The sequence below is a fragment of the Dasypus novemcinctus genome, chromosome 12, assembly GCF_030445035.2.
Source record: "Dasypus novemcinctus isolate mDasNov1 chromosome 12, mDasNov1.1.hap2, whole genome shotgun sequence".
Classification (NCBI taxonomy): Eukaryota; Metazoa; Chordata; class Mammalia; order Cingulata; family Dasypodidae; genus Dasypus; species Dasypus novemcinctus.
In genome coordinates, this window is record NC_080684.1 from 34,809,731 (window position 1) to 34,826,490 (window position 16,760).

Consider the following 16,760-nt stretch of genomic DNA (forward strand, 5'->3'; position numbering starts at 1 on the left):
GGTCTCTGGTCCTTGCAGATTTCTAGCTTCATTCCACTGTGGTCCAAGAAATTGTTTTGTATGATTTCAATCTTTCTGAATTCATTGAGACCTTTTTTGTGGCCTAGCATGTTGTCTATCTTGGAGAATGATCCATATGCACTTGAGAAGAATGTATATCCTGCTATATTTGGGTGTAATGTTCTGTATACGTCTATGATATCCAGATCCACTATCATATTGTTCAATGTCTTTGTTTATCCTCTTTTGAGATGGTGTGTTCAAGATGACAATGGTGTGTTAAAGTCTCCCACTATAATTGCGGAGGCATCTATTCCTTCCCTTAGTTTTTGCAGTGTTTGCCTCATATATTTGGAGGCGCCCTTGTTAGGGGCATAAATATTTATGATTGTTCTTTCTTCTTGAAAGATTATCCCTTTCACTAATATGTAGTGTCCATCTTTGTCTCTCACAACAGTTTTGCATTTGAAGTCTATTTTATCCAATATTAATATAGCTATTCCTGCCCTTTTTTGGTTATTGTTTGCCTGTAAGAGTGTTTTCCAGTCATTCACTTTCAATGTCCTTGACTCCCTGGGTCTAAGATGTGTTTCTTGTAGACAGCATATAGATGGGTCATATTTCCTTATCCAGTCTTCCAATCTGTGTCTCTTAACAGGTGAGTTTAATCCATTGATGTTCAGTGTTATTACTTTCAAGGAATTACTTAAATTAGCCATATTTTCTTTGGATTTGTGTTTGTCGTATGTTGTTAGATTTTTTTTTTTTATCTCTTTTTGACATTTTAGTTGTTCTCATACTCTCCTCCAACTCTGTCTCTTCAGTTTTTTTCTTTCCTCCTGCAGAACTCCCTTTAGTATTTCTTGAAGGGCAGGTTTCTTATTGGCATACTCTCTTAGTTTCTGTTTCTCTGTGAATATTTTGAACTCTCCATCACTTTTGAATGCTAGCTTTGCTGGTAGAGTATTCTTGGTTGGAAATTCTTTTCTTTTAGTACCTTGACTATGTCATACCACTGCCTTCTTGCCTCCATGGTTTCAGATGAGAAATCAGCAATTAATCTTATGAGCCTCCTTTATATGTTATGGTTATCTTTTCTCTTGCTGCTTTTAGTATTTTCTCTTTGTCTTGTGCATTGGATAATTTGACAAGTATATGTCTTAGGGTAGACCTGTTGAGACTTATGGCAGTTGGCATGCGTTGTGCTTCCTGGACATGTACATGCATCTCCCTCAGTAGATTTGGGAAGTTTTCAGCCATTATTTCCTCCAACACCCCTTCTGTCCCCTTTCCCTTCTCTTCTCCTCCTGGGATGCCTATAATGCATGTTTGTTCATTTTGCTTTGTCATTCAGGTCCCTAAGACCCTGCTGGATTGTTTTTTATCGATCAATTCTACTATCTGTTTTATTTCAGATATACTGTCTTCCACATCACTTATTCTTTCCTCTGCCTCTTCAAATCTGCTGTTATTTGCTGAGAGTGTATTTTTGTTTTCTTAGATTGTGCTGTTCATCCCCATAATATCCGTTATCTTTTTGTGCATAATTATAATTTCTTCTGTATGCTCTCCAAGTGTTTTCCTAATATCCTTAATCTCTTCCTTCACTCATTTAATTGGTCCATGATACATGTTTTGAGAGCTTTAATTAGTTGTTCGGTGTTCCACTCCTCTTCTTGGTTTTTAGTTTGTTCATTGGATTGGGTCATGTTTTCCTGATTATCAGTACGGTTTGTAGGTTTTTGTTGCTGTCTGGTCATCACTTTATCTTGATGGGTTTATTCAGTTGTTTAGTTTCTTTGTTTCAGAGTTTAATTAATTACTGTTTTTGTGTGTGTGTTAAGTCTTCCCTTTGTCACTTTGTTCTTCTTATTCTATTTCCTTGTTGTTGGCTAAGTTACCTTGAGGAAGTACTTATTTTGTAGCAGTCTCTGCAGATCGATGTCCAGACACCTCCTGCTTTGCAGGTTCCCAAAACAGCCTGATCCAGCCGGATTGCAGTCACCTCTCAGCCAGCCTTAGGGTCCATGTGGGTCTTCCATGGAGAGCTGAGCAGATGCTTTTTGGTCAGCTGGCAGGACTTTGGTGAGCCCTGAGTCCAGCTCACCCTCACACTCCTGGGACTGTGGAAGGACTGTAGGGTGGGGGTCACTCCTCCTAGCGACCTGGCTCATAGTAAAGTCCCCTCACTGGCCCTGAGGACAGGCACTGCCTGCCTGCCTGTGGCTTCCACTCTCAGGCTCCCTCCCGCTCTCTACCTTGTCTTAAAAAGAAAATCTTCCCTATGTTGAGCTACTCTCCCAAGCTTCTGCCCTTGTCCTCTCCATCAAACACTTTCAAGAATTGTCTATCAACCTGCTCCCTTTCCTTATCCACCTTCTTGTTCTACAACCTCTGTATGTGGCTTCTGATCTCACTCTACTGAAACTGCCCTTGTTAAGGATACCAGAGACCATGTAAGCTCTAAATCTCTATCATCTTTCATTTCTTTCAGTTCAGTCCAAAAGACTTTCCTGAGAGCCCTCTATGTGCTACGTAGTACCCCAAACCCCTTACCATTTTCTCCTTTTTGGTAGCTCCTGTGTCAGCTGCAATTCACCCAAAGTAGGCTCCCTGGGTTTCTGTCCTTGGCCCTCTTTTCTTCTCTTTTAGTGATATCCACTGATTTAAAGTTCACTTCTACAAATGGCCACCAAATCTTTATCTACTAGGACTCAAAACACCCTCACCAACCTCTATCTCGAAACAGGCTCATTCTCATTTCTTCCCTGTTTCTGTTAATGGCATTGCCATCCCATCAACTTTCCAGACTTGAAACCTCAGCATTACCTTTGATTTCCAACTCTGCCCCTTGCACCCTTGTTCTATAGATTAGGGATGCCAAGCCTTTCTTTTCTCTTAATTTGACAAAGGGGAGGGTCCTTTCTGCCCCCCATACCAATTACTTTGTGGTTAGCCCTACAACTAATACACCAGAAGCACCACTCTGACCATGGCTCACCTTCAATGCATTCGGGACTCTTCATGCTCTAGTCTCAGCCTTGTTTCTAGTCTTTTCTTGCTCTGGGGCAAAGTATTCATTTGGTGGGAAAATGAAAGGAAAGACCTCTAAAAGAAGTGAATGAACCACTCAAAAGAGATAAATGTCAAAATCTTACATGCTTATATGGAATAAGTATTATGAAAAAAAATCTAGACTTGTATACTGTTTGCATCTATCCCAACAACAGAACAACTCAGTTTTAACTCCATCTCCTCCTCATGGCCTTGGCTACTGGAGCCACCATCATCGTACACTTTTTCCTCTAACCAAATCACACTCCTATTCCACAAATGTGCTAATTCTTTCTGAACACTGACTTGACTTACTCTTTCAGATTCAGAATTATTTCTCAGTATTATTTCTGCTGTCCTATCAAATGTGCCAACTCCTTCTCCAAATCCCCAGAGGATTATGCACTTGCATTGGAATTAACCAGATGTTTGTCTTTTCTCCCATTCTTCCAATCATGCCCAAGTTCCTCAAGTTCCTGGGTCAGACCTTCTTTCTCTCTGAATCCCTCACACAACAAAGCACAGTGTCTTGCATATGGTTATTGCTCCACAAATGTTCAACTAATGGAATATCTCCTTAGTGCTTCCCCAGGAGTATATCCCTTAGGACCTTCTCAGGAGTATGCAATCTTACCAAGAGAGCCTCTGATTTGAAAGAGGACACAAAAAGAATGTGTAACCAAAGTGAAAGCATTTAGGGTAGATGAAATTCTCACCAGGACAGGGGAACACTGAGAAGATCCAAACTAAGCCAAGAATGGAAAGCTTAATCCAAGAGTACTTCCTGGAGGAGAGGACTTTAAGGGACACATTACCAACTCTTCATCTTCTTTCCCCAGTACTGGAGATTGTGCTCAACTTCTTTTGGGAGTCCTTGATAGTGCTCTCTACTCCCAGATGGGTTTAAAGTGCTTCCGGGTACCACTCTAACATCCCTTTCTCTAGTTCTCCCTCCTTTTCTTTGCCTTCTCCTTCCTCTGAATCCCAAAGTGAGAGACCAAAACAAAAAAAGAAATGATAAAGATTAGAAGAGAACATAGCCAAGCATGAGTCAAGAAAGCTGAGAGGTAGGTGGGTAAAATATTTAGTATCTGATTGAACTACACCTCTTGCCCTTATTCTGTCTCAGGACGACACAACATTGACTTGGCCACATCGCAGGACATTTTTGAAAGACGATCCTTGAACATAATGTAATAATCTTGCAACTTCACAGAAACAGAAATATAGAGCCAGCTCAGGTGTGGGATACCAAATCTCTGACATTATCTATGTAATCTGAAGAGTTGAATTGAATAACATCTTAGTAACCTACCATCTGTTAACTAATAATGTTCCACTATAATACGTTAAGTAGGGCCCTTTAGCACATACACCACTGAGATCAACCAAAGTGACATTAGCAGCAGACTGGATTCACCTAATTGTGCCAGGTCCTGACCCATGGATGGGGGACAGAGTAGTGAACAGCACAAAGTCCTGGTCCTCAGGACATATATTTTAGTTGAGGGGGACAGACATGATGGAAAAAATGTTATTTCAAATATTGATAACTACTGTGGATAAAATAAGATAAAGTTCTGAAGTGTCTGGGGCAGGGGATAAGACGGAGAAGAGAGACTTTAGCTAAGATGATCAGAAGGTAGGTAGGTAGTGAAGATGACAAGAAGGTAGGGCCACGAGAAGACATGAGGGAAGGGCATTCTAGGGATAGGGAAAATCACGTGCACAAGGTGGGAATGTGCTGGCTGGATCCAAGGCAAAAGGAAGGCCAGTGGGGCCAGAGCCTGGTAGAAGAGGGGAGGAGGTTGGAAAGATAAGGAGGAGTTGATCATAGAGAGCCTATGGATCATGAAAAGCATAATTAGATGCTAGAAAACTACTTCAACCAGCTCCTAAAATGGTGAGCTAGGTGTGTCTAGGTAGAGCTGGATGTAGGTGGAAGAACAGACTTGTGAGGGGAGACAAGGCCTCTCAGTACCTCAACAGAGCCATCCTGACCATGCACTTCCTCTTCCCAAAAAATTACCCAGGGGTTAATGGCGAGGCCATGACCTCCACTTCTCCTTCAGCACATTCCAAATTCTTTCACTGACCTGGGCTGATATATTGCTAGTATTATTTCATTTTAGCTACATGCTAAAGAGAAATTGAGGGTGCAATGATTGGGTACTAGAACCTGTATCATTATATCATATCTTCTTGGTTAACTAACTCATTATCACTATTAAAATAAAGTAAGGAGGTTGAACCAAATGACTTCTCAGTTCTTTTCCAGATGATGGCAAGCCCAGGCTCTAATGTTCAAGTCCTAGGAAAGGATCAGGCTAGGTAGTCCTTTGGAGATAAAATAGTTCAATTGTTCTTATTATCTTTATTTATTGCTGCAGAAAGGACCTACATAAGGAGCTCAGCAAATGTTTGTTGAGTAACTAGAGTATTGTTTTGCCTGATATTAAATTCCTACAAGGCAACTCTGAGCCATAATGGAGCAAGTGCTTTTGCTGGGTTATGTAGGAGGTAAAGAAGCACTTAAATCTTAGAGAAGGGAGAACCAAATTGTGTTTTTAGTCCATTCAGTTCTCACAAACCGTTCTCACAAACATCAACCAACCATAGCATCTGCCTTTAAAAGAAAACACCAGCAAGACAAGCAGAAATGAAAACAAGCCCAGCAGGAGCTACAGCAAAGAAGGGCCAAGTAGCTGTCAGAGAATTAGGCATCAGTTTCTAGGCTGGGACTGAGTGAAACGAGCAGAAAAGGTGACAAACAAATGGACACTGGGAAACGGATGTAGTACCAATAAAGTCCAGCCAGTCTAACTGGATTCTGGTAGTCCAGTAATTTCCCTAAACTAATTCTGTGGTCAATTTGCTGGCCATTCAACTGTTCTCCTACCCATACAGTCTTTGTCCCCCTCACCTATCTACCAACTCACCCAAACCCATTCCCTCCCATCTAATACCCCATTCTTTTTTCCAGTCATTGTCATACCCACTCATTTGGGGCAGAATAGCTATGTGCAGATACTTGAATATTCGTTTATAAAATCTTATGGGAAAGTGGTTTTAGTGTAAATTTTTAAAAATATGAATGTATATTCATACAAACAGCAATCATTAGTGGGCCAGGCTGATTTTGTCAAGTAGAATAGAAACCACAAATGTAACCCACCCTACAGATGCAGACTGGGCCTACCAAAATGCAGTGCAGTATGTGCAAGCTTGTTAGCACAGATAAAAGGGTGTTCTGCTCCCCTGGGCTTACCTGTTGACTCAAAGTCAATAACCACAGAGGGGAATCTAACGGTAGAGCTGATGCAAGGCTTTTTTTCTTTTTAACTTTTAAATATGACCAAGTAGCTCTTACTTCTAGTAAAACTAATTAGAAGGCATTAAGCTTACTCCGGGAGTCATAAATCTAGTAGTTTAAGCAGGAATAATGATCTGCCAGGAAAAATGGAAAAAGCCATTCCTCTAACTAAAGCAACTGTACCCCATTCCTCTGGGATTGAGAGAGTCTGTGGAAGAACATCATGCACTATTATTGCCCTTTTGGGGATGTCTTTGGAAAGCTCTCTGGTGTGAGTTTTCTCTTTCCATATATAAGAAAAGCAACATCATGGTTTAATGCACTTTCTGATAGCACTGATGGATGCAGAAATATCCACATTTACAAAAGTTTCTAATAACATGCAGATATTATCAGAAGTAGTTCTGAATATGGAGTAAAGGAATGCCTTATGTCATGTAGACTAGAGGGCATGGAAGAAAGGCAAAGGAAGACCAGGAGATTTTTCTCCAACCGTGGAACCTTGTATCATGACATGTGTATCGATTCAGAGCACAATTTAGTTCCGTCTTCTGATTTTATTCTACATCATCAAGAGATGTCACCCACCCACAGTGCAGCCTCACTATGTCCTAGGGCTGCCCTTTGCAGTGAATCAGGGTGGGACCACACAGTACAACCAACCCTACAGCAAATCCAAACTCCTTCCTTTCATCTCAGAGCTGCTCAAGAACTACATGAGGTCTGTGGAATGGATGCCATTTGTCCTCCATTTGCCTGTAGCACTTTATAAAAAGGACTCATACAATTAAGATTCTTGTTTTCAAAAACATCTATGTATGAAAGATCATTTCTCAACACATTCTCCCCAAGTAACACCATCACCATAGGTGGCTTTCTTTTATAGCAAATTAGAGAGCACATAAGGAACAGATGATGTCATCCTGAGAAGTTGCTCCTGCTGCAGTACTCAGCTGATCTCTGTGGATGGAACCCAGACCTCAGGATCCAAGACAGCCAACTCCAGCTTAGTATTCTACTTCTATGTAGACAAGAGTGCTCATAAAGCTCCATTGGGCACTCACTGGAGGACAACTGAATCAGGAACAATAGTGCCTCAAGCTGCAATGAGAGGGTAGGAAAGCAATGGGATTATCAAGGCCGGGGAACAAGTAGGGGTAATACATAAAAATGTATATATGATGGAACAAGATGTTATGTTGAGTGGTTAACATGGGGTACTGTTTTTCCCTTGCAGGAAACATGTTAGAGTGGAAGGAGAAGGATTTTTACTCCAGCCTCACATAGGCTGGAGGACCCTGAGTAGTTTCCCCTCATGTAAATTGGGTTGATGTTACCTACCTTCCTGGGTATCTGTAAAGATGAAAAAAGACAAGTTATATAAAGCGCCTAGTCAAATGCCTAACACACAAGAGGTGTTCAATAAATGATAGCTTCCCACCCTTTCCTTCCCTGATTTTCTCCCAATTTCTGAAACCTACATTGACTCTTCTTCCATCTAACCAAAATAGCTTGTAAAACTTGACCTTGATATACCTGAACTCCAGTGACCTCCACAGAGCCACCCACACAGATTCTCATGGTTTCAGCTTCAGAGGCTGAGTCAGCCTCTATAGCTTTTGCTCTCCCATCCAAAGGACAAGTTTCCTCTAGGGTTTGTACAACTTTGATGAGAAAAATGTCACGGGAACAAGCAGTACAGAGAGAACATTTCACATGCTGTCTCAGTCATCGGAAAGTTGCTGTATCATAGCTTTCAACATTGCAGGGGATGCTGCAGCGATTTCACAATGGATTTCCGTTAAAGCAAAACCTTCCTCTAATAAAACTATCACTACTAATCAGGAAACCATGTCCAGGTATGAGCCCAACTGCTAAAGTGTCCATGAGAAAAAGAAAAGCAGAAGGACATTAAGCAATGGTCATGTGGAAAGCCGGCAGAGGGGAAGCAGAGAGAGGGACCTAGACAGAGAAGGTCAACAAAAACACCTCTTCCTTCCTCTCCACTGCCTTTGGGTTTTTGTCTGACTCTGTGTTGTGAAATCTTAAAGAATAAGCTAAAGATGTGTGCCTATTTTCTCTTTTCTTATTAAGATGAAAACACCAGGCAGAAATGGGTAAAGATGGAATGGAAAGAGCAAATATTGGGAATGGGGTAAAAACAAGTTATTAAAAGCATGGGGTTAAACAGGAGTTTGTAGCCAGATTGTATTTCTAAAACTATTTGCATTTTATTTTCTTCTATATGTATTTTCATATGTATATTTATATTTCCAGGTAGTTGTCAAGAATCAATAAACTGGAGAAGCGGTTGTGGCTCAACTGATAGAGCGTTCCACCTACCATATAGGAGGTTCAGGGTTCGGTACCCAGGGCCTCCTGACCCGTGTGGTGAGCTGGCCCATGCGCAGTGCTGACACATGCAAGGAGTGCCATGTCACGCAGGGGTGTCCCCCACATAGGGGTGCCCCATGAGCAAGGAGTGCACCCCACAAGGAGAGCCACCCTGCATGAAAAAAGCGCAACCTGCCCAGGAGTGGCACCACACACACAGAGAGCTGATGCAGCAAGATGATGCAACAAAAAAAGGGACATAGTTTCCCGATGCCACATGACAAGAATGCAAATGGACACAGAAGAACACACAGCAAATGAACACAGAGAGCAGACAACAGGAGGGGGAAGGGGAGAGAAATAAATAAAATAAATATTTTTTAAAAAGAAAAGAATCAATAAACTGAACTGAGCATTTCACAGCTTCACATACTCAAGGAATAGGTCAGTCTATGTTTATACTGGACTGTACAATGCTCAAAGCCTGTGCTATCTATTAGATCCTGTCAGGTAGTTAAGATGGGTATTATCTTCCTTTTACTTAACAGATAAGAACATTTGGGCTAAGAGAAATTAAGTAATTTTTTGCCTAAGGCTTTGTGGCTAAAGAGAAAATGTTATGACTCAAACCAGGTCTTCTGATGGCCACTGGCCAATTTCCCAGATCACACAGAACAATTGTTCTTACCTTCCAACTCTTCTTTTTCATAATGAATGTTGAGAATTGTACTGGTCCCACCCTGATCCACCACAGCTTCTTCATCTGGTCTCTGTTTAAACACAAATAAGTAGTCATAGTAACATGAACTCATTCATTCAAATCAGTATTTGAGCACCTTGCATATATCAGGCCCTTTAATAGACACTTGGAGGGAAAACCCAATGGTTTATATATATTATCTAATTGGGACCTCACGATAACTTTGACAGGGTAATATGGCTGCCATTCTCTCCCTCATTTTACAGATGAGCAGTCTGAGACTCAAAGAATATTAAGTGATTATTGTCCAATGTCCTAATTGTGGTAAGAGGCAGAGCTAAGACTGAATCCAGGTCTTATGATTGCAGATTCTGTGCCTCTTCCAATCTCCCACCCCACCACCAATCCCTAAACCCTACCGCACTCCAGCTATACATCTATATGTGTTGGCATTTTGCAAGTGCTGTCAAGTACATTATCTCATTTGGTGTAAATTAGTCTCCTTGACCTCTCTGCTTACCATGCTGCTGACCATGCTGTCCTTGAAATTCTCCATCCTGCTCCTCTGATCACTTCTCTGTCTCATTCTAGGCTCATCTCTTCTTCTAGCCATAATTCCCAAGGAAGAGCTCTCTACCCTTTTTTCCTCTCACTTGAGTCCTACCATTTTAATTGCAGCCTGAAACCACTAGGATGCCTCACCTCAAATTTCTTGCATCTAAAACTAAACTAACCTTCCTTCCAAAACTGGCTCTCTGTGATCATTTACTTATTCCTACCCTTTACCCTGTCATTTCTTAGCCAACAACGGAAATTTTTAACTTATTATTTACCCATACAACATTTATTGAGGGCTTACTTATGCCTTCAGGGGGATAGTTCCCTCTTCTTAACAAGCCCTCCTTTACAATTTCTCTTGATTCACTCTCATACATCCACTCTGCCCCATACTCTCCAGCTCTTTAAATCATGGTGGGTGTTTTTCAGTTCTGGAAGCACACCCACCTTCTTCCCAAAGTGCTGCTCCCTCTGCCTGGAACAACCACCCTCTCTCTAACACCTCCCGCACCCCACCAGTTAATACTTACTCATTGTCCCATAGATCTCAGCCTACATGCACTTCCTTGGAAGCCTTCCCTGACTACCTCCCAAACAAAGCTAGGTCCCCACATTTACATTCCCTCAAAGCATAATGCACTTGTCCTTAGTAATGAAGTGTCTCTTTATGCTCTTTGAGAGAAGGACCATATCTGTCTTCCTCACTATTCTATCCCTAACACCCTGTACAGACTTTTCACATATTAGGTACTTAATAAATCTTTGTTTAATGAATAAATAAAATGGCACCTACCTTCTCAAGACTCATACAATTGAATTATTTAAAAACAAAAACAAAAAACTAGCTTAGATGATTTCCCTGTTAGTCTGTTTCACTTCCCAAACCTGCAGCTCCAGCCAGGCTCACTAATCCCAAGGGCACCATGCACATTCCTGTCTTTGTACCTCTGCTCACACTGTCTGGTCACCCAACATGCCCATTCCCCAACTCTCCGCCACACCAAATCCTAACCATCCCTGCCCAAATTTCCAGCTTACTATCCTAAATTTACTATTCTGTGGTTAACATCTATGCCCCCAAAGAAGGCAACCCTGAATACAAGGCAATCCATTTTCCCAATGAGAAGACTCAAAAAAAGATTTGGGGGAAGTTGTATAAACAAATTTTTAGGGAAGTTAATGAAATAGTCAAATGTCTAAGTAATACTTTAAGTAAAGTATTTTATATATCAATTCAATTTTACAGATATTTTAAAAATCACAATATTACTACTACTACCATGGAATGATCTCCAAGATAAAATATTAAGATATAACATTAAGTTTAAAAAGCAAGGAGATGCCTCTTCTGCCACTTTTACTGAACCTGTCGTTGGCACTAGAGATGTCCATACTCAGGAAACTTGAATCTCTGGACTGCCGATGTGCCAGCTGGGCCCTGAGCCTCAGCAGAGTGGCAACTCCTACTCTCTGGTTCATTGGTTCAACCAAGAGTGCCTACAACTGTAAGCAGAGGAATTGCATCCATCATCCATGTGGAATCTAAGCCCCCTCTTGATCTAGAGGTGGAGAGGACATCACCATCCCAGGGTCCACAGAATGGAGAAATAAAATATGGACTAGGGTGGACTTACTGATATTCTACTATATAACTATTGTGACGAGTAATAGAAGAAATTTTAGTATCAAGGTGGAGAAAGTGGCCACAGTGTTGCTGAGGACAGGGAGAGGGTAGAAGAGATGTGATGTGGGGGCAATTTTGGGATTTTGAGTTGTCCTTAATGATATTGCAGGGTCAGATGCTGGACTTTATATATCCTGCCATAACTCACTGAACGTACTGGGGGAGAGTGCAAACTATTATCTGTGTAGTGCAGCAGTGCCCCAAAATGTGTTCACCGAGTGTGATGAGTGTGCCACAATGATGGAGGAGGTTGTTGGTGTGAGAGGAGTGGGGTGGGGGAGAGGGGGGTATACAGGAACCTCTTATATTTTTTAGTGTAACACTTTTTTGTGTGATGTATATATCTTCAAAAAAATACAATGATGTGGTGGAGGGTGGGGAGTGGGTTATATGAGAAGCTCATGTTGTTTTTTTATGTTTTTTAATGTAACATTCCTTGTGATCTATTAACTTTAATTTTTAAAAAAAGAAAAAAAATCAAAGAAAATAAGCACTGGCCTGAAAAGTCACTGTCTAAATAAATGAGTTTAAAAAAAAAAAAAAAAGCAAGGAGAAGAAAACTGTATAATTTTCTGCCTTTTATCTCAGAAAGGGGGTTGTGGATATGAATATCTGCTTATATTTTTAAAAGCAAAAAAAGGAAGAATAAGCCATAAAAAAATTTAAGCGTAACCTATAGAAAAAGGAGGGAATAGTGTGAAGGGTGTGGAGGGATGAGGATAGAAGCTGGATTTCTTTGAATATATTATACCTTATTTTATAAATATTTTACAAAATTTTTAAACAAAGTTAAACATTGAAAAAGCAAATCTCAGAAATCAAAATCAGAATTAAACAAATGTCAAATTGATGGCATACTTATCTCAAAAGAAGTTATTCCAAGTGACTTTAAAGCATAATAAACTAACTGAACATCCTTAGTAGAATATACTCTATAGATAAAAGGAACTTAAAAAGATCATAAGCTAATTTTAGTTCTTTTCTTAACACTACTATTCTGAAACTGTTATGTATTATCAACTTATTCTGGAGAGAAAGGAGATACAGTTGATAAGACAGAAGAAGTTAAGTGAAAACCATGTAGTTCTGATTTTGAATTGGAAATTTCAGTATGAATATACGATGTATTTTTATTGTTAAATGTTTTTTATTTTATAAACATATTTTCTAAGTCTGTCCACTCAAAAGACCTAGAAAAAATAATCAACCAGTAACAATGAGCACCATTAGCACCTCATTTCTACCACAATGAGATAACATTTCACACTAAGATAGTTATAATTTAAAAATAAATAAAATAGAAAATAAGTGTTGGCAAGGATACAGATAAATAAGAACATCTATACATTGTTGGAGGCACTGTAGAATGTTGCAGCCACTGGAAAAATTAGTTTGGCAGTTCCTCAGAAATTGTAAATATAATTACCATATGACCTGGCATTCTCACTTCTTGGTATCTACCCCCAAAAAAATGAAAGCAGGAAATTGAATAGACATTTGTACATTAATATATATAACAGCATTATTCACAAGAGGCAAAAGGTGAAAGCAACCCAAGTGTCCGCCAACAGATGAATGGATAAACAAAATGAGGTATACACATAAAATGGAATATTATTCAGTCATAAAAAGGAATAGAGTTTTGATGCATGCTACAAAAAAAAAAAATGCTTGAAGACATCAAGTTGAGTGAATTAAGTCAGACACAAAAAGACAAATACTATATGATCTCACTTACATAAAATACCCAGAAGAACTAAACTTCATAGGGACAGATGATGGTTTATAGGTTACCAGGGTAGGTGAGCCAGGGCAGGAAGAAGGATTTGTTAACTTTTAATGGGTGAGTAGTTTCTGACTGAGGGAAGAAAAAGGAAGAGTAACAGACGTTGATGATGGTAACATAATATTGTGACTATAAGTAATACTTCTGAATTGTACACTTGAATGTGATTAAAATGAGAAAATTTTGCTCTATATCTGTTACTGCAATAAAAAATTTTTAAAAAGAAATACCGGGGACTGGTATAGCTCAATGGTTGAGTGCCTGTTTCCAATGTACAAAGTCCCGAGTTCAATCTCCAGTATCACCATTAAAAAAAAAAAAAAGAAATACCATTTTCTATTAAAAAGTACCAGGGCTCCTTCAAGAAATGGCTGGTTAAAGGTCTGAGGCAGGACATACAAAATGAGTTTAAGACATCTTGTCATGTCAGATAGCAAGGAAGCTCTCAAAGACTACTAGGGACCTGTCCAAAGAACTTAGGAATCAACTTAAAGAAGCCCCTTTGAAGAGTCAGTGAAATCTCCATCAGAATCCCAGCTGACAAGCTGATTCTAAAATCCATATGGATTCCCTCATCTGTCTTTTTCCCTCTTTTCTTACTATTTCCCCTTTTTTCTCCCCTTTTTCTCATCCATTCCCTTCCTGTCTCTCATGTTTGTGCAGAATACTCTTTTACCTTCTTTCTATTTGACTTGTGGTTGAATTAAAGTTGTATCATTTGCAAAAATAAATAAATAAAATAAAATCCATATGGAACGACCCAGAATAGCTAAAACAATCTTTAAAAAGAAGAACAAGATAGTAGGACTCGGACTCCCCAATTTCAAAACTTACTACAAATCAACAGTAATCAAGATATAGTGGCACTGGCACAAGGTTAGACATATTGATGAATGGATTAGAATTGAGAGTCCACAAGTAAACGCATATATCTATAATCAAGTGATTTTAGACAAGGGTGCCTAGAGGCCTCTTACCAAAATAAGACAATTCAAGCATCAATAAGGGTATAACTACAAAACACTGAATATTTCAAATATGTTAAAATCCATGAATTCACAATGTTACTTAAAAAAAACTGGTACCCATTGGAGGATAATGCTAATGAACAAACTCATTTAAAACCTGGTAAATAATTTATTCTGGTTTTCTTATAAGAATTGTTCCATAGAGTAGTATGATAAAGTAGATGAAAAAAGTTTCTCATTATAGAAAAGAATAAAGAAAAAAGGGATGATATTTTTTAAAAAGGAATGATAGAATTAGAACACCATCATTTTGCAAACCCTAATGGACTTTCTGTAGCATTGACATTTAACACCACTAATATTACAAAAAGAGAGATGACCGCTTATATGCCTCCTAATGGGAGCTCATACTACCACCTATGAGGTAGTCTAGATCCAAACACCAATTTACTAAAAATACAGGGAAAAAGAGCTCCATAAAAACACCACCATGGGAATACAATCAGCAAAACCAGGCTGTGGGAAACTTTATAGGAGAAACAACCCTTTAAAATAAATAAATAATTTCAAAGAAAAAGAGAGCGAAAGAGAGAGAGAGAAAGAGATGAAAGTGAAGCCAATAGGTTAAAAGAGACAATCAACCTTTCACAATGGATGGGCTTTATTTGGATGCCAATTCAAACAAAGTTTTTAAAAAATATTTTTATGACATTTGAGGCAATTGGAAATTTGAACACTGACTAGACATTTTACTATATTAAAGAAATTGTTATTTTCTCTTTAGGTGGAATTGTGCTTTTTTTTTTTTAAAGAACCTTATCTTTTTGAGATACATACTGAAACATTTACAGATGAAACTGAAAAACCACATATATGTCAAATAGTATATTAACTTAGATATATTACTTTTTCTCACAGTTTATAAATTATTTATACACACCTTCAACATCAGTACCTTCTCCTCATCGCTAGAGGTGCTTGACTCAATTAACACAATTTTCCATAGCATATGTTAGTTGTTGGGGTTGCTCAAGTAAATACCATGCAAAAGGATGGTTGAAACAATAGGAATTCATGGGAAGCAGATCTGGCTCAGCTGATACAGGGTCTGCCTATCACATGGGAGGTCCGGTTCAAACCCAGGGCCTCCTAACCTGTGTGGTGAGCTGGTCCACGTGCAGTACTAAAGCGCACAAGGAGTGCCATGCCACGCAGGGGTGTCCCCCACATAGGGGAGCCCCACGTGCAAGGGGTGCGCCCCTCAAGAAGAGCTCCCACACAAAGAAAAAAAAAAATGCAGCCTGCCCAGGAGCGGCACCACACACACGTGGCTTTCTCTACATGTGTCTGAATTTCGTTCTGCTTATAAAGGACCCCAGTAATAGGATTAAGACCCATCCTGATTTGTGGTGGGCCATACCTCAACTGAAGTAACCTCATCTAATGGTCCTACTTACAATGGGTTCACGCCCACAGGAATGGATTAAGTTTAAGAACACGTTTTTCTGGGGAACATATAGCTCCAAATCACCATGGCATATCGGTTTCACTTCCATCTAAGTTGTAAAGACGCTCATATAAAGTCCTTTCTGAGAAATACTTTTCAGGGAGAAAAAGTTGTCTTTATGTTTAGACTTATTTGGTATTTGTTCATCTAGCTTATCTTTCCTGTACATTATAAATTCCCTGACAGCAGGAACCACTTTTCATCTTTATATTTTCACAGAGCCCAAGAAAGTATTTGCTACTCTAAGTAGCTTGTCCTACTGTGAGCTCCAGGTGCATGGGTACTATGTCTTAGGTTCCCACTGTGTATCTAGCACCTAGTACAATGTCCAGCACATTATAAATACCCAATAAGTTTTGATGAATGAATAAATATTTATTAGCTTCCTGAACTTTGACATTTAATTATATATATTTCCTCATACAAATTCTTGCTTCTTTATATATATACATGAGTAATTTTTTCTGTTGGCTTCCCCACCAGTTTATGATATCCAGGGGACTGAGACAAATTAATTATAATGCTTGGTACTGTCTACACACACCTGATAGCATACACACAGTGCAAATCTGGACTAAGGAAGGGAAGAGAGGAAAGGAAAGAAAGGGAAGAAAGAAGAAAGGAAAGAAGGGAGGTAGGAAAGGAGAGATAATTGATTTCCTGACTCTGATTGAGACTATAATAGCAAAGATATAACAAGCAAGGTCAATCATCTGGAAAATTCAGGTTAAAAATCAACTACTGGGAAGCAGATGTGGCTCAAGCAGCTGCACATCCACTTATCACATGGTATGTCCCAGGTTCGGTTCCCATTCCTCCTAAAAGACAGCAAGCTGACACAACGGGCTGGCACAGC

General features: G+C 39.4%; 1 protein-coding gene across 2 annotated transcripts in view; it reads right to left on the reverse strand.

Annotated features, from left to right (window-relative positions):
• SLC4A8 (solute carrier family 4 member 8) overlaps window positions 1-16,760 on the reverse strand; it is an 84,234-nt gene that overhangs the window by 58,971 nt on the left and 8,503 nt on the right. For both annotated transcript variants that reach the window (XM_058308206.2, XM_058308209.2), the window contains exon 2: window positions 9,390-9,471. In XM_058308206.2, coding sequence (XP_058164189.1) covers window positions 9,390-9,471 — 82 coding nt within the window. The remainder of the gene's footprint in view (window positions 1-9,389; window positions 9,472-16,760) is intronic.